We start from the raw sequence: 25,658 nt of genomic DNA on the forward strand, positions 1-25,658 counted from the left end.
TATTTTTATTTTGATTGAAATTGATACATTTTGAGGTTTGAGAGACATTGTGTGATAGTTAGCACCTCCTAGTAGTAAAAAACGTCATGCACTTCAGGGTTTTACCACTAGGAGGCAATAAATAATACACACTGTCCCTTGAAGTTGAACATTTCTGCTTGCAGGGTGGGTTTGCAACACAAACACAGGCTCTTTGGTGTGGCCTGTTACATTTTTTATTCGGGTCTTTCTGTTTGTGCACATTTGAGTATTAAAAATTTAAAAATATAAATTCCCCTTCTCCAATGTATCGAATGAAAGGATTGTGCAGTTTAAAGCAAAGACAAAGGGATGTATTTACCTTTTTATTCAAAAAACAAAACGACTAGCAAAACCAAAACGACCTAATGTACCGTGTATACAGTACTTGTACATAAGCCTACATTGTGACCCTTCAATTGCTTTAAAATAGCCATATATCAAGGGAAATATAAACTATTAATGAATTGTGTACAAAAACCTCCATTGTTATTTAGTTATGTAATTAATAAAGATTGTTATACTGGTAAAAAGCTAAAAACATACAAAATTTATAGCATTTACTGTGCTTTTCAGCAGCGCTTTAGTGGCAGACACTAAACACCATTTTTGTATGTTGCAATCGTTTCCCTTTTCGACTCGATTTGTGTTGTCACTGTTTTTCACTTTCCCTTCCCCTTATCATGAACTTTCTTGGTACCTATTATCACGGGCAGAAAAAGGAAATACCCATGGTTCAGCGCTTGCTGTCTCTCCTCTTCTCCAAGAGATATCAGCATTACCCCATTTTCCAGTCCTTCTCTCAATTCCCCTACCCTCAGACAAATAGCCAACCTTTGCCATAAATACTCCGGGCTCCCACTTTACGTTACTGAATCGTTTTTGAATGCTGCTCAAGACATACACCAGCCAAGACGATAAGCTTCTTCTCCTATGACCCCATTCTTCCGTTCTCTCCTCGTCCCAAGACCTCCCACTCCAACCATCATCTTAACGGTATTCCCATCATTTTTTCTAACCTCTTTCCAAGTCTACCTTTCAAGTGTTCCCTCCTCGTGCCTAGATCAGCCATCTTCTTGAAGGTATTCCCTAATCTTCCTTTCAAGATTCTCGACATCCCTAGACCCCCTCTCAGGTTTCCCTCTTTAGTATACCTCTTGGTTTTCCCTCCTCAGCAATCCCAGGTCTAATTTCCCATACCATTAGTAGCTCATTGCTTAGCATTGAATAAACGCTCCCTACAGGGGTTGGATCACCTCCCTGTTTTACGCCTCCCAGCGTCCTGCATTTGGGTCCAACTGACATTCCGTGACTGAACTAAAACCAATAAAATCCCAATAAAATGAGATGTGGTCCCTCTCAAACACACCGATTGATTGAACAGGTGGTAGAGTTTGAGCAGGGCTGAGAGTGGTGTCAATCAAAAAGGATAACGGCCAAATTGGAAATAATTTTAGTCTGTTCACCTGTTACCATTAAAAGTGTCGGCCCTTAGAAAATTTGTCCCTTAGGATTGCTCGGCAAACACGTAAAGGCGTTTATAAAGTTTTTGGGAAAGATGGTGTCATGATTGCCGATTCAGAGCACCTGTGACTGCTCAATTGGCGCCAACAGCCCTGAGAGCTGATTGGCTGATGAACTATTTTTAAACCCCCGGATTCCAAGCGGAAGCCGTCAGATCGTTATGCAAACTGTTGCCACCAGCTCAGTAAGCCCTTACGTCCGACTCTGTTCCTGGCCTGTTTTTCTCTGCCTGATCTTCGTTGCCAACCTGTTTCCCGTTACCTGCCTGCCTCCTGTTGCCGACCTTGTTTCCGAACTTGACACCGCCTTTGCTCTCCAGTCCCGGCCAGCGACTTGTAATTCACGCCTGTCTTCGATCCTCCTCGCTAGACACGGAAGTGCCACTTCCGCACCGCCCGCTCCTCTTGTCCGTCAGCCATCGGATCGTGGAAGCAAGCCCTGCTCTCCCTCTTTATTAATAAAAACTGAGAAAACGAGCGCTATTGGGTCCTGTCTCCGTTCCTGGTTCGTGACAGACGGGTCCTCACGCTTTCTATGTTCTCTCTTTCTTTCTGCCTTTTTTTGCATTAACCGTCAAGGAGCGTTATCAACCCTCCATTTTTTTCTTCTCTGAGCATCAGTTTGCCAAGGAAACACCTTGAAAAATGGGTACCTCTTTAGGGTCCTAACCCACCAGTTGGGAAACCCTGTGTTAGAGCGTATCAGTTCCTGTTGAATGACCTTCTAGTTCTACAGCAGCTGATGATTATTGATCGACATGCACACATTGTTCTTTGCCCCCTTCATGATCTCGACAGGCTGCAGGGCTCCACAAACGTCAAGATGTGCGTTGGAGCCACTGACAGCTCGCCAATAGTCGCTATGCTCCGCACGACGTCTCTCGAGCTGCACGCAGGGCCGAGTGACGGGATGACTGGCGGCTGCATGACTTTTTTGATGTCAATGCGGAAAAATGCGTGGATGTCATTTCCGTCACACTCCTACATGCGTGCACACAAAAAGTCAGCCATCAAGGGTAAACTCCAACTCTATTCAAGGCTTCATTGGAAGGATATGCACCTATTAGTATACCGTATTTTCCGCACTAAAAGGCGCACCGGGTACTAGGGCGCACCCCGAAAAAATAGTTTTTGGTCCTATATTTGACATACATAAGGCGCACAGGATTATAAGGCGCTACAATGGGAACGTCAACAAAACAGTCAGATACTTCAGTCAAACTTATTACCCCCTTAACATTCCCAAAGCTTGCAAAGAAGCAAATACGTGTCGTAGACACGTGCGGATGCGGTGTCCGTACGATGTCACTCAAATGCATCGTTCCAAATATCATTCGGTAGGTTAAAGTCTTGGGATTCAAGAAATGCCAACCATTCCTTAGTTTCTATTTTCTTTTTCGTTAGCAACTTTACTGTGCATATGACAATAAACACTTGGAATTGAGTTTAATTTAAAAATAGAGACTCCATTCCATCCATTATCTGCACCGCTTATAACAGAAACATCGAGTTCAGTCTGAAACAAGATACTGGGAAAATATATAGCCGGAGTAGCTCACCGAAGTCGTTGTGTTCATTAATAATGTGCAACCATGGTCCTCTGATATCCGTGAGTGTAGTAAATCCAGGAGAGTAAAATATTTACAAATACAGTACAGAATAGTAAAATACTGTTTCCTCTATGCCGTAGTTCGACCAAACATGCTATTCACATTCATCTTTTTCGGCCAATTGCAGGCTTTGTTTTGCCCCTTTAGCCTTTGCAAGCCTGTAAATGATAAAAAGGTTCCGCCCCCTTTACCTCTGAATAACTTTAGCCAATAGTCATCGATTCAAATGATGATTGACACATTGGTTAGCCAATGAAACGCCGGTATATAAATCCCAGCATACACCGCGGACTACTTCGCGTTCGGGGGAAAATCTAGTCGGCGGCTGCTTGCATTAGTTGCAAGACTTTGCGACTTAATATTGATCCATATATAAGGCGCACTGTATTATAAGGCGCATGGTCAGCTTTTGAAAAAAAATAAAGGCTTTTAGTTGCGCCTTATAGTGCGGAAAATACGGTAATTCTAATGCAGAGGTGTCAAAGATGCAACCCGTGAAGTGGATAAGGCCGCCAAGGTCCTCAATTTGGCTGGCGATACACAACCCAGAGAAGCACAAGAGAAACAAATCTGCTGTAGTTTGAAATATGTCCGCTTCATGTTGACAAAGCCGGGCACCGCTCTCAAATTTTCGAGAGTTATATTACTTTCTTTCTGAAGGCGAAGGGACATTCTGATGTCTTGATGCGTGTTCCTTTCCGGGACCAGACAGAGTATTCGGACTTTTAAAAAAAAGGAGCTTGCAAGAAGCAATGCAGTTGAGGACGTTTATTACAAAGTTTCAAAATAAAGATAAAATCAGGGTACTCTGGGCCGACATGATTGAAAGTGTTTATTGTTGTATGCACTGTAAAGAACCACTAAATTTTTATTTTGCTGTCCACACAGTTGCCAGCGGAAAAAAAAATTCTATGAAACTATATACATGTAGACATAAAAGATTATTACAAATATTAAAAAGATAAAAATATAAGATTAAATCAAGATGAGTTAAGAAAATAAGATGAAAATAAGATAAAACAGTTGAAAGTGACTGGAGCGCAATCAAGTGTCTGTAGTGTGCTGAACATGTCCGTGATGTATTGTTCGATCTGATAGCAAAGTTCTTTAGACGGGTTGTCCTGGATTTAAAACTCCTGTACCTCCGTCCCAAGGGCAGAAGTTCACACAGTCCGTGTTCTGGGTGGGTGGGGTCCTTAATGATGGATGCAGCCTACCAGTGGACTCTGCAGAGAGAGCAGTGGTGTCCTGGTGATCCTCTGAGCATTCTTAACCACTCTCTGCAGGCGTTTGCAGTCTACGGTTGTGATACTGCAATACCAAACACTGATGCAGCTGGTCAGGATGCTCTCCACGATGCAGCTGTAGAAGTTGCTGAGGGTCTTTCTGGACATTCCAAACTTCACCAGCATTATCAGGAAGCACAGTTGCTGTTGAGGAAGCGCAGTTGCTTTCCTGACCAGCGGTGTGGTGTTGAGGGTCTATGTGGGGTCCTCAGTGATGTCCACTCCGAGGTATTTAAGGCTGCACACCCACTCTACTTCAAGCTCCCGGATAAATAGTGGCTTGATGAGGTCTGCTCCCCCTCCTCATGTCCATTATCATCTCTTTTGTCTTGTCCGTATTGAGGGTGAGGTTGTTGTCCCCACTCCATGTCACCAGACTCGCCACTTCCCTCCTGTAATCCGCTTCTTTCCCCGCAGTGATGTGACCGATCACTGCAGTGTCGTCGGCGAACTTCAGGAGGATGTTGTCCTTGTCGGAGGCGACACAGTTTTGCGTGAAGAGGGTGTAGAGCAGGGGTCGGGAACCTTTTTGACTCAAAGAGCCATAAAAGCAAAAAATATTAATTTTATTTTGGGAAAGAGCCACACCATATATTATGAGACAAATTTACTAAATTGCTAAACCCGCGCCCCAGACAAAAGCTTAGTCTTCAGCACATTTATTTTTGATGATTTGATAAAAATTATGAAAAGAGAATAATGCCAGAGCCCCTGTCCCAAAATCAACAAACATACCACTTTAAACTTGTCTCTTTCTTGCAATGACTCAAGATCGGTTAAACTCCTTTTGACCCTTTTTTATCATACATATTGGTTTCAAAACCAGATGCAAGCATTTATTTTGTAAAAACGTCACAACATTCTGAGAATAGGGAGCCTTATGTGCTTACCTTTGGCGAGAGATGGGAAGGAGTGCTTGTACTTTTTGCATAGCTCCACCCATCCCTCCCACTCACCCAATCAAATGACTAAGTTCTCTTCCGGTGTTTTGGCGTATTTACAGTTCTGTGGATTCATCATAAGGTATCTGAACACTGAACACAGATTACATAGTGAACTTTTATATAAAGGATTCTTTAGCGTTGTACAGCTAAAACGAGTTTTTTTTTTCCCCCTTTTTTTGTGTGACACCTCGACTGTAAATTGTAGTGAAAAACGTGCCATATATATACTGCGAAGTAATCATTTGTCATTAAGTTTCGGTTTGGCTTTGCGTGTAACTTAAAAGGATAGAGGAATCAAGGACAAGATGGAGAAATTTTACATGCAATCAAATCTGTCTCTGAGCCACAGATACTCGTAGAAAGAGCCATATATGGCTCGCGAGCCATAGGTTCCCGACCCCTGGTGTAGAGGATTGGGCTGAGGACACATCTCTGTGGACTTCCTATGTTGGTGGTGATCCCGGCTGATCAGGACACTGTTCTCACAGTCAAAAGGGCATCAAAAGTTGTTGACCACAGTTTTTATAGGAAAGGGGTGTGGATTTGCAAAATGGAACTTGAAACTTTAACAGGAAAAGAATGGAACTCACATCTTCTTCAAAAGCCCTTTGTTAAAACTGACCGCAGCTGTATTTTGAATGTTGTATTTTGAGATAAGTGCTGACTTATCAGAAGCCCATTGGTGGGAAAGTACTGATATGAAAGGATCTAGAATGTAAATACTTCATTCAAATAAGAACTAAATTTATAAGAACTAAATGAGTAATGTTATGATTGAAGTATTCTGTGATGATTACATATTAAATATAGCTGGAAAATGTATGTTTTAGTGACAACATACACATTGCCTTTTTTTTTAATAATCTAACTTTTCCCACTCTTTCGTTTCTTCTTTCCCTTTTTCACTTCATTTCCTCCCTTTCTGACTCTCTCTCTTTTTCTTTATCATTTTCTCTATTTTACCTCTCCCTTCCCCCCTCTTCTTTATTTCGTTCTCTCTCTCTTTTTCACCTTTTTCATTCTATCTTCTCTCATTCTGTCTCTTTCTCTTCATCAGTAACTTTCCTTTCTCTTTCTTTTTCTTCTCTTTCTCTATCTCTGTCTCACCCTTTTTTCCTCTCTTTCACTCTCATTTCTCTTTCTTTCTATCTTTCTTTCTTTCTCTTTCCCCGACTTGTTCTCTTTTTCTCTTTAGTCTGCTAGTCCGGCCCCCATGAGCTAAAAGGAGTTTGACACCCCTGCTCTAATGGACCAGATTAACATTCAGATACATCTAGTTTATGAAATTCTGACAGATTAGTTTGTTCCCATTCAGTCCCCCGCAATTGCCACCTGTCACCGTTAAAAGGTGTTCAGTGTCGACGCTTAGAAAATTTCTCTCAGTAGACAGTAAAAGGCACACATAGACAAACGCAATGAATGAGATATATCTATACATTTTCTAAGTTTTGGGGAAGATGGGTTATCCAATGAACAACAAGCAGGCACAACCCAAGCCAAAATGTACACTCATGGCAACGTAAGTAGCACACAAAACTGTTCCTTAAGTAGCTCTCTAATAATGGGACATTGTGATTTTCTAAGAACTTTGCTAATGCAAACAATGAAACAGAGTCATAGAATTCCATATCGGTATGTTTCAATTAAATAATTGTACAGGGAACTCATTAACATTAACAGTGTATTTACAAATATTGATACTATCGATTCCTATCAAGGTGCACAGTCACAATTATTTTTGGGGGGAATGAATATTTCTTCCTATTCTTTATCCAGCACTATTGCCAGGGATTAGGTTTTTGAGTCTGCTATTTATGTTTTTAAGTTAGCTATCCTGAATCTCTTATTTCAAAAATATCAATAATAACAGTAATAATGATGTCATGAGATTCTGTGATTTTTTTTTTTATGATTATTTTTGCTTAAATATTTCAATTTAATCGTACGTGAATAACATTTTGATTTATAGTTTTGTACATATTATGTCCTAGTATGCAGATTCCCCTGCTCTTAAACATGCTGCACCTTTGGGAGAAAAATGAATGATGTCATTGTTGTTCATTTAGACATGCCTGGCTTCTTGACGTGTTCAATCGTGACAAGAGTTAGATAGCATGTCTCATGTTTTGTTGTGATTTATTGACTTGGTAAATACGGTAGTTCTTCATTTAATAGTTTTAGGTGATTTCTCTTCTTGAAAAGCGGAATTTCGGCCTTTTGCCGTGTCACTTTGGATTCAGCACGTCCATGTGGACATTCTCTGTCATTTCAGATTTTAATTGTCCGAGATCACACGTGTCAAACTCACGGCCCGCGGGCCACATCCGGACCAGCATCCAATATCCAGCCCGTAAAATCATATTATATACATCTACTATAATGGCACGGCTCTATGAAACGCTGAAAACTCTCAAACTACAGATCCCACAATGCCGCCACAAAACTTCCATAATATTTTCGCAGCCACTACTGACAAACAACATGTCGGCCAGTTGAAAAACAAGACTGACAAGTGTTTTCATAGTTAGTCTATAGTGTCAGGAAGAGGAGGGGTAATGCCTGGGAACAAACTTCAAATCTATCACGATGTAACAGAAGGCTAAAGGGAAAAAAGCAGGGTGACATTTCTGTTGCTGTGGATCACGCGGATGGTGAACCCTCACTGTGACTAAGTAACAAGTTAAATCGGAAAATGTAGCCTTTCAATAGCGAAGAGAGAATGAATATTTGTTAACTGGCATTGCCAGGAAACATGTGTGTCTTCTTTGTGGAGCTAATGTGGCCATTTAAAGATATTTAATGTAAAACGGCACCACAAGACAAAACATCGAAGTAAGCTGAAAAATCAGAACGCAGAGCAAAATATACAGAAAGTTAATGAATTGAAGAGGAATATGAGGACCAAGCATGTGTTTTTTCACCAAAGCAAAATTCCTAAAATAAAATGCACAAATTTGATTTATATTTCCATTTTTCCATCTTTGTAATTTGTATAGTTTTGAGCAGATATATTTTTAAAGTTATTCAATATTTAAGATTTTCTATTCTGTAATAATACTCCTGTCTGTTTTAAATCCTTATTTGTTAAAAAAAAAAAAGTCAAGTTTTAGTGTTTTCAATAAAGGTGTATCCTGTTCGGCCCACCACCAAAGGTGTGGTTTGAGTTTTGGCCCTCTTTGAAATTGAGTTTAACACCCGTGTCCGAGATTATGAAAATATTATTTTATTTTAAAATATTACATCTAAAACATCATATACAGTCATCATTTGTAATGGAAATTCCATGAGGGTTTGGGTTGCCCGTTTTTAGCTATTTTAGTGTAATCAAAGCATGAGGTGTGTGACATTAAAGTGGTTTCATGAATACATCCATCCCTCCATTATCTGCACCGCTTATCCCCATTAGGGTCGCAGGGATGCTGGAGCCCATCCCAGCTATCTTCGAGCAGTGGGTAGGGGACACCCTGAACTGGTTGCCAGCCAGTCGCAGGGCACACAGAGACAGACAACTCACTCACTCATTCACACCTAGGGACAATTTGGACCGGCCGATTAACCTGACATGCATGTTTTTGGAACGTGGGAGGAAACCGCAGTGACCGGAAGAAATCCGCGCAAGCACGGGGAGCGCATGCAAACTCCACACAGGAAGGTTCAATCTCATGACCTCAGAACTCTGCCACACACGCGCTTACCACGGTGCCGCCGTGCTGCCTTGTTTTATGTATACATTCGTTCATTATTCGTTTTGGGGAAGTGAAGGGAAGTTTAGTGTGTAACAGTTGTTGTAAATGCTAATGCTGCAATGTCATATCACCTACAAAAGTAGAATAATAAAATCTTACAGCAATTGGAAGGAATTGATCAAAAACAGATGGTCATGGTGCCCCTTAATGTACCGTATGTTGCATCATTGACCAATTTGTCAAACTGTTCCCGTTGGCCAGGTGAAGTAGTCCTTTGCCAAAGTAGGAAATAAAATTCCTCATTTTATTTTGTAGCAAAATAGTTTGCCTAGGTTTGTACTGATTATTTTTTTGGGGGGGGGATCTTTCGTCACATGGATGACTGCTTCAATTGTAACATCCTGGTCCATACACAAGCGACACTGCAATAATACTGCAGATACTGCCAGAACCTCGAATTAGCCTTTTTCTTTTATTTTATATCAGTAATATAGACTGTTGACTTATAGCACTCTGCAGTGGGGGCTCGGAATGGACGTGAGCATGTACATTTGTATTGTTTATATATTTGTTCCTTCACTAATCTTCCAGGTATGAGTCCTTCTGTAAGCAGGACCTAGGAACTTGGGATTTATAATTCTCACTATGAACATGAGCGTTCATCCCTATCATATTTTTCCTCACATGGTTTAATTGTGCCTTATTTTGTCATCTTAGCTTTTTCCCCCCATGTGTGCCCTGTAAGTGTGTGTAGAGAAAGGAGGTTTTTTTTTTAATCATTTTACGCAGGAAAACATTCGTATATATTAGAGATGGATCCGAAACTGTGACGTGCTTTGAGTTTTTTGTCTGGTGAGGCACAGTCAGATTTACAAATAAATTGACCTGCACCCTATTTATCATTTGATGAAAGCAATATGTAAACTGTATTATAAATAAAAACGTTTTTTTTCTTATCTTAATTAATGAAGTCTATGCACGGCTCTTTTTGAAAAAATAAAAAATAAAATTGTAGATAGGTCATTGTCTGTTATGAAAAAGAAATCCATGCAACTAGAAAAACATTTCCCGGATGCCTTGACTTACTGTTAGCTTGCTAATACTGTTACTATTTCTATTGTTTGGGGTTGAGGTGTGCACCAAATCACAATCTTTGGTCTCAGTATCACCCTCTGCCATGAGTCATTAGAATTGCATGCCTCAATCTGCATCTGTCGACGCTTCGCACAGTATAAGAATCGTATTATTCTTCTATAATATAATAATTAAATGTGAAAATCCAGCAATTTTGAAAAAAGTATATAAAAAATTGTGAAGTTAAATGAGAAAGATATTTATTACTGAATAAAAATAAGCATTTAATATATTTAAAATTCTATATTTCCATGATGACAGGTAATTAACAGCCTCATCTGCCTCCCCTGACTCCATGTCACTGGATCAAAACATATTCCTCATATTTCCCACATAGAAGTCGTGTCACAGTTGGAAGCCGTGACGCTAGGTGTTGATGTCCTCTGAGCTTTAAACACAAGGAAAAGTGGGTCTCATTCACAAGTTGTTTTTCTCACAGAGGTCAGTAAAAGTTCATGAAAGTTCTTAAAAGGAAATCTAGCCTCTTCTTCGTTTCTTGTGCCTGAAGCCAATCATTTAACGAGAAGTCGTCATGTGACAGTACAAAAACTTGGACAGTAATAGTCTCTAACCCTAACACTTAAGTGAGAAATCCCATTTCTGGCCCAGTGTTTATTTTTCTCACGAGACATCCGTTCTAACATAAGTCTACCCCAAAGCGAATCGCATGTCTATCTCATCATCCTCCACCGATTCTCTTTCCATCCTTTAACTCCATAGCACATATGCTATTGGGAAGAGGGAATAAAAAGCTACTAGATTAGTTCTAGATTTGCGTCCATCCATTCATTATCTGCACCACTTATCCTGGGAAGGGTCGCGGGGGTGCTTGAGCCCATCCCATCTATCTTTGGGCAATGGGCAGGGGACACCCTGAGCTGAATGCCAGCCAATAAGGTTTGATGAGTGGTAAAACAAAGAGAGGAACCATAATTCATTTGAACAAAATCTGCCAATTTGATGAACAATGGATACGTCAAGAGAAAATATTTCACACTAATTAAAATAAAAGAACACTTGGTATAAGGTGTTGAATGCAAAGTAAGTTGGGTTAATCTTTGTTTGATAACCATGTTTACGTTCTATTTTAGTTTATTGATTAATCTACCAATCAAATAAAGAATCAACCTAAATCCGTGTTCGTGTCAGAGTTTAAAGGTGCTGTCCGGAATCTGAAACTTTGTTACTTTCTGCCGCCATCTCCTGGCTTAAAGTCATGATCACTGCCTCAGTCAACTCATTCCTCAAAAAGGCGCACATCTTACCTCACTTGAATAAATCCTTTCTTTTTTTTTTCTTTTTGGGGTTTGGGTTGGCGTTCGGAGTGTATTCAAAACAGGTATTTTCTTACTTTTATCATTTTCAGGCTACACTTAAAATACTGTGATTACTAGCATGATGTCTCTAGCCCCCTTGGCCCCTTTCATGCAACCTAATGTGTTACGTGTCGCAAAACAGTGATTTTAAAAGTAAGGTAAAAGCAAAAAGGCGCGGTGACAAAAAATATAAAGGCTTTTTGAACTCAGTTGGGCATTGTTGACACATACTTTAATATAGAAGCTAATCTACTTTCAACTTTTTACGGACACATAAAACCATGCACCCCACCTTTAAAGTGACACAATAATACACTTCAAATTTCAATAATAATTTAAATGAATCACAAGAAGATTAATCAAATAAGCAAAGAAAACACAATTCAGATTTTTTTAATCAAGGGAATCCCAAATCCATAGGTATTGATTGTTTCTCCAAGTTTAGGAATCTACAGCCAAGATCAAAGGACTGATTCAATTCTTACCGCAACCTTGATGTGAAGCTCTATGACAAATCAAATACTTTGTTTTGGACAGCTCACCACTCAGAGCATAGACATTTTAAATTGTCCAACGAATTGAGGAATTTTCCTAGGAGGGGAAAAAAAACAACCTAGCCAAAACGCGTCTAGATCATTGTAAACGACCTGGTTGAGTCAAAACATGGAAAATGAGAGATCTGGTTTTCCAATTTTAAGGAAAGTTCTGCTGACAATTGGCAAATCTCAAGTACTGTCTGTCATCTTAGTCGGCATGCCTGTTCTGCCCGAAAGCGAGCAGCGACAAAAGATGTCCTATCGCTTCTTTCAATGATCTATCATGTCTCTGATTTCTTATTTTACGAAACTGGAAATACCAATCATTGTTTGCTGATTGAAAAAAATATATTTCATTAGATAATTTACGTTTCCTAGCAACGTTTTATATTTTATCTAAATGTCAAATCATCCTCTTCTTTATTTATTTCTAATTCTAAAACCTCTTTTCAGCCCACTCCTTGCTGTCCGACTCTAGACACAGCAATGGCTACTGCCGATCCCATTAGTCAGATGAGTGAGCCTCCAATGGAGAGGAAAGTATAATGACAACACCAGAATCTGTCACGCACACATTCCTCCCCTTGCCGCTGCCCTGCTCCGTCTGTTCCTTCTGTTCGACGTCACTCTCAAGGGTGTGTGAGTGTGAAGCTGGCACAATGGTGTGTGTCATTTTAATGGTTTGCTGCTTAATGCCACTAGGTCCGAGGACAGTATATTGTACGCTCTCATATAAGTTGACTACATATTTCTGCACTTACTTGCATGATACCGTAGCTGCCAACTCCTGTCGAGCAGGGTTCAGTGAGTTTGTTCTTTTTTCCAACTACACACACTGTTGGGTTTAGTTATGTCATTAACAGTTCATCCAATACCGGATTTTATGGTGCTTACTACTCCTTTTAGCTTCTACGTTCGGAGCTGTGCGAAATTTTTATCTCTGTTACCCTCTGTTACATCTCCTGGTTTGTGTCATCATTACAGCCTCAGTCAAGTCGATCGTCATGCACGTGCAAGTACCTGCATTTCTGAGACACGCTCGAATACACTTATTTTGTCAACTTTCTTGGGGTTTGAATTGGTGTTTGGGCAGTACTTGGAATAGGATAGTCTCTCACTTTTACATTGTTATGCTACACTAACAAATATAAAAAAAACAAAAAACAGCAGAAATGAGCATAACATCACACTCCAGCAATCCCCCTTGCCCCCTTCCCTCAAACCAAATGTGTTCCGCCCCGAAAAGCTCTGTTAAAAGTAGGATAAAAGCAGATAAGCGTAGTGTAAAATAAAGCACAAGGGCTCTTTGAACTCAGTTGAGCGTACGCATATTAAATAGAGAAAATATTAACTTTGTTTGCAAACTTCATACAGTTAATCTGGTAACTGGAATAGAACCCAGAACCTCAAAGCTGTGAGTGCTAACCAGTCAATCACTGTACCGCTAAGACTATACACATTTTCCCAAAATGTCCTCGTCCAGATCTACGGAGTGGTGCTCGCCGCTGAAGTTACCATACTCCCTACGATGTATGTAATGCTAGGATCCGGGATGCTAGCATTAGCAGCTTGCAGCTGCATCAGTGGCATTTGTGACTAGAGGCCATGTCAGCGAGGCTAGATACCAAATATACACTGTAAAAAACAGTGTTTTTTTAACAACTGTAGAAAAGGGCCATATTATCACTGTGGTAGTGATAAAAGTTTACCCTTTAAATGTGCGTCATTTGAAAACTTAAGCCTGACTTCAAGCCAGAAAATGGCAGCAGAGTGCCACATGTTTTGGCTTATTTCTTAGTTAAATAAACTCTTCTTTTTTTGTCTTTGTGGAGATTTGTTACGCCCCGAACAGACCTGATAAAAGTTTAAAAAAAAAAAAAAAGCAGATAGGAGCGAAAGAAAATAAAGCATATGCACTCTTTGAACTCAGTTGGGCATTGTAAACACATATAAAACAAATATTTAACTTTCAACTTTTTGGGGACCCCTCGAACCACGCAACCCACCTTTAAGTGTTAAATGAACATGAGTACCTATTACCCTGAAATAAACAGTGCTAACTTAAAAAGTAAACTTTTAACACTACCTCAGTGAACATTTGCTCCATTTTAAAATCGACAGTGATGATTTTAATGTGCACGCTAATGATAAAAGGGCTGCAGATGCCAGTAACAAAATCACAGTTGATTCCAGGCCAGAAACTAGATGGCACAAAATGGGCCCCATAGACATTGTAACAATATTTTTGTTTTGTTTTTAATCATGTTGTTTTTCTAAATAAATATCTTCATTGTTCGACCTTTCTTTGACTTAAATTTGAGTTTCTTTGTTTTGCAATTGCTTGTTTTTGCACCCGAGATCATATTTGCTGTCTGGAAATGCCGTGCTGTTGCAAATGTGGAATTTAAGAGAAATCAATTATTTTAATGTTCTTAACAAACTAGTATCATCATTGTTTGGCCCATTAGTGTAACCAACCCATTTTTGGGTGTGCTCAACCTTAACTTAACCCAAGCACCCCTAAAAACAATTACATTTTTAAAACTCATTTAATCTTGATAAAGGACAGAAGTGTGCTTAAATATGATGAAAAGCGCTGGATTAAAAAAAAAATAGAACAAAAATAAAAATGTGAACAATGTAACATTGGAAATACTGCAGAGCCTTGAAATGGTTCAGTTCCTTTAATTCCTAGCACTGGTCTCATCCCCTCTTCACCCCTTTTTTGCGAGGCTAATGTCACTTGGGGCATAGCGGCGGAGTCTGTGGAGGCTCCAGTGTATTACTAGTAGAGTTTGTTATACTGTGGTCATGTTGAACAACTATTTTACCACCGAATACCACTGTATGGGGTGGCGCAAAAGCTTAGTGGTTAGCACATCCGCAGCACAGTTCTGAGGTCATGAGTTCAAATCCAGCTACCAGCCTTCCAGTGCACTCCGGTTTCCTCCCACATTCTATGTCAGGTTATATTGGCAGGTCCAAATTGTCCCTAGGTGTGAATGAACGAGTGAGTTGTCTGTCTCTGTGTGCCCTGCGACTTTCTGGCAACCATGGTGTCCCATGCCTACTGCCCAAAGACAGCTGGGATGGGCTCCAGAAGCCCGCAACCCTACTGAGGATAAGCAGTGCAAATAATATGTGTATGTGTACTCTATCACAAATAAATGAGTAGAAATTTGGCAGGGAGTAGCAATATTGTTTTTACAAACCGCAAAGTGTGATGTGATTTTTCCGAATGGGAAGTGACACTCTTGAACAGTGTAATATAATCCTAGACCACTTTACCTAAAATCGCCATTGGTTTGACTCGTCATTGCCATAAATATGTACTTGTTTGTTTTGCAGTTGCATATGGTTGCAGTAGTGATCATGTCATATTTGCAGCCTGGAAATGCAGTGCTGTTGCAAGCTTGGAATTTAGAAGCTCCAACATTTACCATTCAGGGTCATTACCTTTGTAAATGGGGGGACAGTGTCTTTTCATCTCTCTAACTAGCCTCATTAAAATCCATTCAGCTAATGAGCCCTCGCTCCTTCACTAATTAAGACCCACTAGTTGATTTGTACATTCTGCTGTTACTCCATTACTGCAAATGTACATGCTGGCACATTATGCATGTCATCAAGTCGGAGGATCTGACCTTTTGAACGGCAAGAATTTAAGACAAGGTTTTGGGACCAGATGTCACCTACAAAGTGTCGATGCGAGAACCGACTTTAATTGGCAAGGGGCATAGTTTTAGATAACCTTTTAACTTCCAGGAATCTCTCTTTCAGTTGATGGAAATTTAACTAAGAATAAATCACTTGGACTTGAGTTATATTTTGGTAAAAGCATGCTCGTTGACTGGTGACAAGAAAATGTACTTTGGTAAATACAGCCTACTATACACTGGAGAGTAAGGCCCAATTCACAATCTTGAACAGGAACAGGTCCATTTCAAACAATGGATCCACAAAATTAAATCTAAATGAATCGGAGGAATGTGGAGGAAAAAGATTACACCCAAATTGAATTTGCTGTGTGACACATATACCACCAAAAGGAAAGGCTTCCAATACTAAAGATCTACTTCAGTTTAAGACACACACACACGCTCACACAAAGGAAAGCGTTGTATCTGGTGATAACAGTTTTTTGGGGGATTGTTTTTTATTTTTTTTAAGCTCGGGGTGTTTCCCTCTATTCCTTCTATCCTGAAACAGGAAAGAGAATTACAGCAGGATGCATTTATTGCTTTTCCTTTTCCCACCGAGCTTGTAGAGCCGCCCTTGTGGCCATCTGAAAGATGTCCCTCACTACATCCTTTGTTTTGGCCGAGCACTCTGAAGGCACTCATCTTCTTGGCCATGTCATGTCCATCTTCTTGCCTCAAGGGTTCCTGCTTCATTTTGGCGAGCTCCCCTATGCCCACCTTCCTTTACATTTCGCAATCACATTCATACCACAAGTGCTCTTTTGGCAGGACCCTCTGGGTGCTATTGCCAGATTCTTCTGATGCCATGTCTGTCAGACAGAGGAAAATAAAATGGGGAAAGAAACAATAACAACATGCCTTAAGCCTCAGATGGATCCACACAATGGGAACAGGGCATCTGTCCCCCACAGCATATCCAAAGAGTACATCCAGCAGAGTAGGGTGCTACAGCACACCGACATTCTGTCAGTTGAGGGAGGAGGCTCCACTTGAATGCATAAACGGACAATCTTCTTTTCTATTAAATGTCTCTTCTTGCTGCACTAGACTACACTAAGCCAGAGATCGTTCTCTATTTGTTTTCAAAGTGTGATCAGGATTTTGTCAAGAGACCACTTGGAATGGTGCGGAAGGACAGTACAGAAACAAAGACAAGTACAGTAGTCAGGTAGCAAAGCAATAATCAGGCTGGCGTGTTCCATTAAACGCAAACAGCAAGATGACACTCCAAGAGTTCGGCGGGTGATATTTGTGATCTGGAAGGACAGGCAAAGTTTCAGTACACTGGAATAAAGAAAGGCTGAGACAAGAGTGCTTGGAAAGACAACGTACTAGCACAGAGCCAAGGAGACAGAGTGTTTGAATAGTGACAAGAGAGAGTCCTGATAGGAGGGAAATCAAGACAAGTGACTGCAGCTTGCGAGGAAAAATTAATCGGGAAGTGAGTGACCAAATAAAACAACCAATTCAGGGTGTCCCCTGCCCACTGCCCAAAGATAGCTGGGATGGGCTCCAGCACCCCCGCGACCCTACTGAGGATAAGCGTTGCAGATAATGGATGGATGGATGTGCCTTTGTATGATTTTATCTTCAGTGCCCGAACAAAGCCAAAGATCATACAGGTGCTGTTTGTATTCTTATAACAATTGTATCCTCTTAGGGCCCCCCTAACTATTAAACAAGATGGCCTTCACTTTGGTACTGGGAAGAGCTTTTCGCCCTACATTCCTTTCACAGTAACACATTGTACCTTTTGTGTAACAAAGTTTCACTTTCCTTACTGCTCATTCATTATACTTATTAGCAATCTAGCGACCAGCATTATTCACTTCATTTAAAAATGTTATTTCTGTCTAAACCAATCGGATTACTTTCTTGTATTCATGTGACCTCATTTAAGCCAATCAGGTGTGTTGTTCTATGCCTAAGCTCTCTAAATAAATTAATCTCTGGCCATTGGGGGAGCGTGGTTCCTTCCTGAGCTGATCTTGGAAGCAGATCTCTGAAGCACACGCCTCCGATGGAAGAGCTATCAAAAACCTAATTTCGAACTCCGAGTGTGTTCTTTTCTTCATCCTAATACAATTTCAAGTTTTAACCTTGACAGTTGTCATGTATTTTTCGTTGATGTGGCCAAAGTACATTTAGTCGCCACAACATTCAGAATATAAAACCAATGGAGGCAAGCGAGCATTCGAAATGAAAATATTTTGTTACTTTGGCCGCAGGATGAAAATCTCTTTAAAGAAGTTATAAGTATCTAAATCAATTTTTTTGAGCTATTTTTTTATTTTACTATGCAAATTCTTCATTCTGAGCACTGCAAATGTGTTTTTGCCACTCACCTATCTTGAGAATTACAGCACAATTTTGCATTCTCTCCCCTCCCATATCGTAATGACCGTGTACAGTAGGGAATACCATTGGGACCCTTCTCTGTAAATTTATTTTCTTAGCCATGCTCATGATAGTGATTCGAATTGCATTCATCTAGTGGAGTTCATTTGAAAAATCGAATTACGATGAAGCACATGAGACATCTATACAACAACAAAAAACAATATTCAATCAAAAATTATTTTATTTGAATATTTGAAAGTTAAGACTACGAGTGTGGTCTTTGAACGCACCATGAGGCCAGCAATCAACATGACTGGTTGCTCTTTCTGGGAGAGGTATGGTTTTTGGAAGCAGCAGATCCTACTCCATCAAAATGAACTTAATATAAGAAATGGCATAAGCGTTGTTTCAAAAACAATAATCATGCGCTTAAAACCAAAACATACGCGCGCATTATAACCCACACTTATTGTCAGATGAGGTAAAATGCTGGTGGGTAAGTCGTTGTGTGCATCAATATGTTTAGGTGCATTCCTGGTTTGCTGTACAAAAAATATTTTCTTTTTTATTGCGGGAATTGAAGTCAACCCCAAAGGGTTTCCTAACAATGTTATGTTGAATGGCCCATCCATAGTCTAAACACGACAATTTGTGTTAGTAGGATATGAGTTAAGAATCAAATCGACTAGTTCTTTTTTATTCTCTGAGACTTTTCTCTGCTTAAGGGTCAAGCAAATTAGTGTGAGTTGACTGGACTTATCTGGGAGGACCATTTTATGAGTTAGTGTTGAGGGATGATGGCATTGATGTTGCCTGGAGTTCAGCTAACATTCATTCACAGTTCCACTGCATTCTGAAGCAGATCATTGGTTAGTCATTAGTTAAAGTCTAGACAACATGGACGTCATCATCTCTCAGCAATAACTTTGAAAAAAGCCGGCAGATTTTTCTTCTTAGGTTTAGGTATGATCTTTAAAAACTTTGTCATGGTATTATACTCCTTGCATCACAAAATAGAGAACCCTCGCTACTTTGTGCTTTGGTTATTGCTGGTTTACTACTAGGCAGATTTTGAATTTAATTGTCTTTTTTGTCATTGATATAATTGTATCATGCATTGTGTTCTGATACAGCACACACCAAATGCCATCACGTGGGTAGGAAAGGGAGGGTTTTGTGTGTTGGGTGGGCTTGACTGTTTCCGCAACTGTAATAGACTGGTATATGTTTTCTGTCAAAAACAAATGGAAGCAGGTGAGTGGACAGGCACAACTAAATGTGTCCCCCCCACCGAAATCAAACTGCAAATGCACGCCTACAACTAGTATTTAAGCGGCTCATTACATTGAAAATAAATTCATCAACCGAATTGGACTCTGAGGAAAGTCAGATGGGCACAAAGAAATGATGATCACTTGCAGGTGCTCTGTGGATTGTTATCGGGTTTTGAAGCGGTTTTGAAGGAGAGACAACTCTTAAATACCTAGGCTAACAATTCTCATAACCTACCCCTGCCAAGCCTGTATCTCACCAACACCAAATCCATTACCCATGAAACGGATGAGCTGGGGCTACAACTCTTGAAAAAAACATTACATTTTATATGGTTATATTTTAATCATTGTGGACACCAAGCTAAAGTCGAGGTTACCCCACGCTAGCGTGCATTTCTCTAAATCACTTTCCTTCATTGAAAGGAGAAGCCTTCCGTTGTACTTTTGTAAACGGACAATAAAGACAAAGCAATCAACTGAAATTCTGTATTCTGTGTTTTTATTTATAGATCTATAGTTGTGTTTTCTTACAGTTATATACTCTCAGTCGTTTTCATTTTGCGCAGGGGGTTCTGAACCCCTTAAACCGCGAAAGCCAAGAAGAACTCTACTACTTTCAATGATTTGTATTGTCTTCTATAATAACAGTCTCCTTTGTGGGTTCCTTAGGGTTCTCCATAACTACATGCTGTGGCGCATTGTGGCAGCGCTAAGTGAACATCTGTCCACCGCCTTCCGAAGCACCATCCATGAGTTTTCTCGCGAAATTGATGGCACAGAGCAGCAGCTGGAACTAGGCAGACTGTGCCTGACGCAGGCCAACAAACACTTTGGCATGGCCCTTGGAGCTCTCTTTGTCCAGCAGCACTTCTCCTCGCAGAGCAAAGCCAAGGTAAGAATGGAACAATGGATGCTTACCTTTCCTTGTATGATGTTAACAATGCACAAAATGTTTTCCGGTTTCCAACGGTTGCTTGCAATGAGTGTTTTTGCCTTTTAGAGGCATCTGGACAGAGGGAAACTGTTTGGCCTTCCAACATAATAAAAAGGGCATGTCAAATCTGACTTTGGCAATAAATGTTTTTTTCTGCAGAAAGAATCATCATTCTTATACTTTTCCAAGCTAAAATTAATTAGATTTTATTTTCCATCCATTGCTTTCATACAGTTTATTTTGAGTTTCTGAAACAGAACATGGTTGTGAAGGTTTGCTGAAAATGCTATCTTTGGCCATTGAAATGCCTTCCAAGCCATTTCTCACTTATCCTACATCTCTGCCCCTCTATCACCTGTGATCTATCTTATTACCACAGTGATCCTTCCAAATTGTTATTCGTATCTTATTCTCTTGGCAATTCTAATACCAGGACAAGCTCGTCCTTTTATATCAGGCCTGTCAACTCAAGATGTATGTTGAGATGTTGTCATGTTAAATTTGCCACAATAAATGTTTAGTCTATACATATTCTAGTCAATAATGGGGTAAAAATATTTAAACAAATAAATGATAGATTAATAGATCCCAAGAGACAAATTTATTATTTCTGTTAAGCTTGTTCTACGTTCTGGAACACCATATCAGCTTTTAGATTGTTTCATCAAGAGTATGGATGTAAAGCGCAATGGAATTACAACTAGGACTTCAGTAAAAAAATATATACAAAATAAAAATTCAAGATAAAACTAAAAAATATTCCTTTAGCTCCATATTTAATTTTTGATGTGTTGTTCACGAACGAACCGGTTCTTGGAAGTTAAATCTATTTGTGAGATCCCGGGTTGGGGGAACAAGATTTTTGTAACAGTATCTAAGTTAAAAAGCAATGTACAAACACAAGTGGTAGGTGGATAATTTAAAACAGAGGACGGCTTACGTCTAGGGACCGTTTGCTCACACTTATTTTTGTCCAGCGTTTTGCTATCAAATCAACACAACTGTATAATTTTCTCGTTTTACCAAGAGGGCAGTTGGCTCTAAACTTTGTTAGATTACCGCCCCCTAGCAGCTACACCAGTAACAGTTTCTGAAACCGGTGATGTTGCTCAAAGCCCACTAGCATCTGTTCACACGCCAACTTGAAATCTGATTGGCTACACAAACTTCTCTCTCCAAGACTAATTGTATGGCCCAGAGCCTGCAGATTTCATTCTGAACGCCTAAGGAAAATGTCTAAGCCTAGTAACAAATTAGGCGGAAATGTGATTGGTCAAATGTTCAAATATTAAAGCACACATCTGAAAGCAGAACAACCAGAGAGAAGCAATAAAAAGAAGCTGACAGACAATTTGGAAATATTTAATAAGTATTCATTGAGGAAATATAATCAACATCACATTATTCAGATTATTTTGGGGCAAGCAGATAAGCCTTTGAAGGCCCTCACCAACCACCACTGGTAAAATCTCTTTGTCATTAATCTGAAGGTGGCTACACATCAATTTAGGTGAGTTTTAGTGTTGTTGATGTAGAAAATAAACGTGCATTTGTAGAATAGATTTGCATACATTTAGAAAGAAATGTAGAAAGATTTGCTTACAGTTGGGAGAAATGTTGTTTACATCTCGCGAAGGTCTCGGCGGACGAATTAGTATAAACAATCCTCCTCAAGGGAGGAAAAGAGATAACGGCAAAGGGCAAGGTGACATAAACTGGCATAAACTTAAAAACACTTCCAAATAAGGACGGAACCCTGGGCATGTACGCCTTCAGGCGTGAAAAGGGACGGGGCCAAACCGGGTACACGTGCTATGTTGAAAACTATAAAGACACACGCATATCTTTGATTCGCTGAGTCTCTTGTTGAAATTGTCTATCAATAAAAAGAACTCCCTCTTATGTCATTTTGATTCCTGCATTTCTTCTAACACGTACGAGACGAATTCTCTTCAACAAATTGGTCTTATCTTCAACATTGTTTGACCAATTACAACATCAATTATGCAAACAAGTTGGAAAAATTTGAACGTTCAATAATACAAAGAGCGATTATGAAAAAATACAATGAGAATTAAGAATCATATTTTTCGCATTATAAGGTGCGTCTGATTATAAGCAGCAACCCCAAAAAATAGTCTTTTGATAAAACCGGTCACTGCTACAGCAGACTATGCTTTTTGAAATCTAATAGATTTTTAAAAAGAAAGGGCTCTGGGGAGGCCTTTTAGAATAGGTTGGAATTTTATTATGAGATGTTCTCTCTCCTGTTCTCCCTGCTTCAAAATCTACTGATGTGTTCTCTCCTTTATTTTATTCTACTAAACTATAAATTTATCAATAGCAAACTGTTGGTAAACAGACAAAACCAATTTTTAAAAAACTTACTGTAGTTACTTGATCAAAGTTTCTCTGTGGATAAACAACTTGCATTGTTTTTGTCCAGTCAAGTCATGTTTAATTGTGTAGTCCTTAATCACAAGGAGTCACAAAGGGAAGAAACCTTGAGAAGGGATCGCACATGAGGTAATGCCCCTTCCAGGATGACCAGGCTGCAATGGATGTTGCAAGTTATTTGTCCTCATTGTTACTTTTTATACTTCTCATACGTCTCTCTAATGTAGATTAATTACATGTGTCCCGTTGTGCAATTTTAAAGATTAAAACAGGACAGAAAGCTGTCTTAGTTTAAGGTCTAAAGCCCACGTAGTTCGCTAAAGGTGCCAGATGTGATGAGCAGCCTTGACAGATGACGCTTAGCGCCACCTAAAGACAAACTACAAAGCCTCGGGAGTTCTCGCTGATAAATGAGGCGGCTTTGAGGACAAGTGCTTTGTCATCCTGAGTACCCAACGAGGAGGCGGTGATGGAACAGAAAACACTTTTCCTGACAAGCGTGATCATTATTAGCGATAAAATTAGCATTGACGAGTGAGGGGAAAAAGTGCAAGACAACACTTTTTTTTTAATCCTTTGCTTTTTACAAGCAAATGGCCTGGCATTACCGGGCTGATACAAGATTGTATTTGGCTGCTTGGAGTGGTCGGTGGTCAGGGGTTGCAGTAGCAAATTTGGTCATTACATGGGTGTTACAGACCCAACAAAAGCAGACTACACAATAGGAGATGTTTATTGATTTTGTTGGTAATTATTGAGGGTGCCTTGACATGAAACCTAGCTAAAAACACTCACGGGGGCCTAAAGTACAACATTTTAAAAAGTATCGGTTCAGTCGTTTTGGAGCCTATAGGACATACACTCATTCACACATGATAAGGATTTATAAAGTAGTTTAGATTTAGATTTAGATTTGATTTTGGTGGATTTCCTGTCTTTTTCATGGATGCTATGTTTCACAATTAGCTTTTTTTGTATTCTATGTGTAATTTATTTATGTATAAACAGGAGACATATCCCCCGAGTGGGAGGCAGCTAGAGCCAAGTACACACGTTCTTGACTCTTTCTGGGAGATTGATACAGAAGAGGGGGTTCCCAGCCCCCTTATCCAACGCAACCAAATTCTTGAGAATCGTTAGGTGACCAAACACTCCAATTCCAACCTGTTATACTGAGTGCCAATTAGGGAGGTCACCGGTACAGGCAATGTTGTAAGTCTCAGAATGAGGCTTGAACCCATGCTCTCCCAGTCTCGAGGCAGGCGCCCTACCCCTAAGGCCACTGGGCTTTTTTTTTTACATAAGAAATTTAAAGTTAATACCTGTCTTTCATAGTTTATTTGCTGCCCTTGAAAGTCAACATTTTTATCTGCCGTGTGTTTTTCACAGATTCCTGCTTGACTTTAAAGTTGCTTTGTATAAAAAGTTCTGAGTTTTAATTCGATAAAGGTTCGCCGTAGAGTGGAAAAATAAATGTTGTAATAATTTTGTAGAAGTATAGATTTTTCTTTTGGATTATTAATTTGTTTTGTGCCTATGGTTACACTATCATTGGCACTAAACGGATTAAAGGGAGCCCTAAAAAAACGTTATTTTTGTATTGTCTTTGTGTTTTTTGTTCATTCTTTCTTTGATCACATTTTCAGTCAGTTTGTGCTGTATGTTACATAATAATAGGTAATATATCAATCAAAGCTACAAAAATGATCTGAGTGCCAAACGGTTCTCAAAGAAGAGACGGAATTACCATCACTAAATAGAGTGTTTATACTTGCATAAATACTTAGTCTTGCTTCAAAATAATACAGCTGTTAACTAGTCTCAAAGTCAATATTTATTTCTGTTCTTTCGAATTAAAAATGTGCTGGATTTTTAAAAAGCATTTGGTGTTTTTAAGGGGTGAAAAGCGAGAGTCTAAGGCACAAGTGTCAAAGAGGCGGCCCGCGGGCCAGATTAGGCCCGCTAGGGGATTGAACACTCAGAAAGCGCAAGAGAAAAACGAGCTGCAGGTTGAAATATGTCAACTTGAGGTTGCCAAAGCCAGGTGCCTCCAACAAAGACGCTGTACTTGTATTTCTTTCTCTCTTGCTTTCTTTTCCACCCCATTTCTCCCACTCTCTGTCTCTTTCACTCTCTGTGTCTCTCTTTTTCTCTTTTTTTGTTGCTCTTTGTTTCTTTCTCCCTGTGTGTCTTTTTAACTTCTTTTGCTCTGACTTCCTTTTTCCTTTTCTCTCTTTTCTCTTTCTCCCTACCCTTCGCACTTACTTTTCTCTTTTCTCTCCTTCTGTCTCTCTATTTCTCTCTGGATTTTCTTTCTTCCTCTTCCTTTCGTTTTCCCCTCACTCACAAATTTTATCTCTTTTGTTTCTCACGCTGTCTCCCTCTCTCTCTTTTTCTTTCTTTTTCCCTCCTTCTTTCTCTTATTTCTTCATCTGTTTTCTTTCTTTTCTTTCTCTTTAATCTTCTAGTCCGGCCCCTGACAGAATGTTTGTTCCATCGTGTGGCCCCCGAGTTAAAATGAGTTTGACACCCCTGGTCTAAGGCGTAAGGCTGTAGCGTTGGCAGGTCTGCTTTCATGTGAAAGTATCATAACCGTTCCAACATGTGTTCGAAATATTACTTCCTATTCTGAGGTTATTCGTTTGCAGGAAAGAAGCCGAGTGAGAAAACGTGTTTTAAGAAAACGTAAAGCGTAATGTGATCCTCCTCCAGGTGCAGGAGTTGGTGGAGGACATCAAGCATTCTCTGGACCTGCGGCTGCAGGAACTCGACTGGATGGATGAGGACACTAAGGAGGCGGCCAGAGCGAAGGTTTCCGCCTTGATTTTTCCGTCTCGCCTACGCAAATTCCTGCAGGAAGGCGCACAGGAGAGTTTGACAACCCAAATTGTCGATAGAGACATATTGGACCGAAAAAAAACAAAAGAACAAATTTGTCTGGAGCCACAAAAAATGAAAA

The 25,658-nt window shown here is 39.8% G+C and overlaps 1 protein-coding gene across 2 annotated transcripts in view; it reads left to right on the plus strand.

Moving 5' to 3' along the window:
• The window catches only part of ecel1 (endothelin converting enzyme-like 1), a 98,044-nt gene that overhangs the window by 31,894 nt on the left and 40,492 nt on the right, over positions 1–25,658 (plus strand). For both annotated transcript variants that reach the window (XM_088345973.1, XM_088345974.1), the window contains exons 7-8: positions 20,038–20,260; positions 25,412–25,510. In XM_088345973.1, the coding sequence (XP_088202099.1) occupies positions 20,038–20,260; positions 25,412–25,510 (322 nt within the window). The remainder of the gene's footprint in view (positions 1–20,037; positions 20,261–25,411; positions 25,511–25,658) is intronic.

This window comes from Urocampus carinirostris, chromosome 10, assembly GCF_059441175.1.
Source record: "Urocampus carinirostris isolate Australia breed hairy pipefish chromosome 10, RoL_Ucar_1.0, whole genome shotgun sequence".
Classification (NCBI taxonomy): Eukaryota; Metazoa; Chordata; class Actinopteri; order Syngnathiformes; family Syngnathidae; genus Urocampus; species Urocampus carinirostris.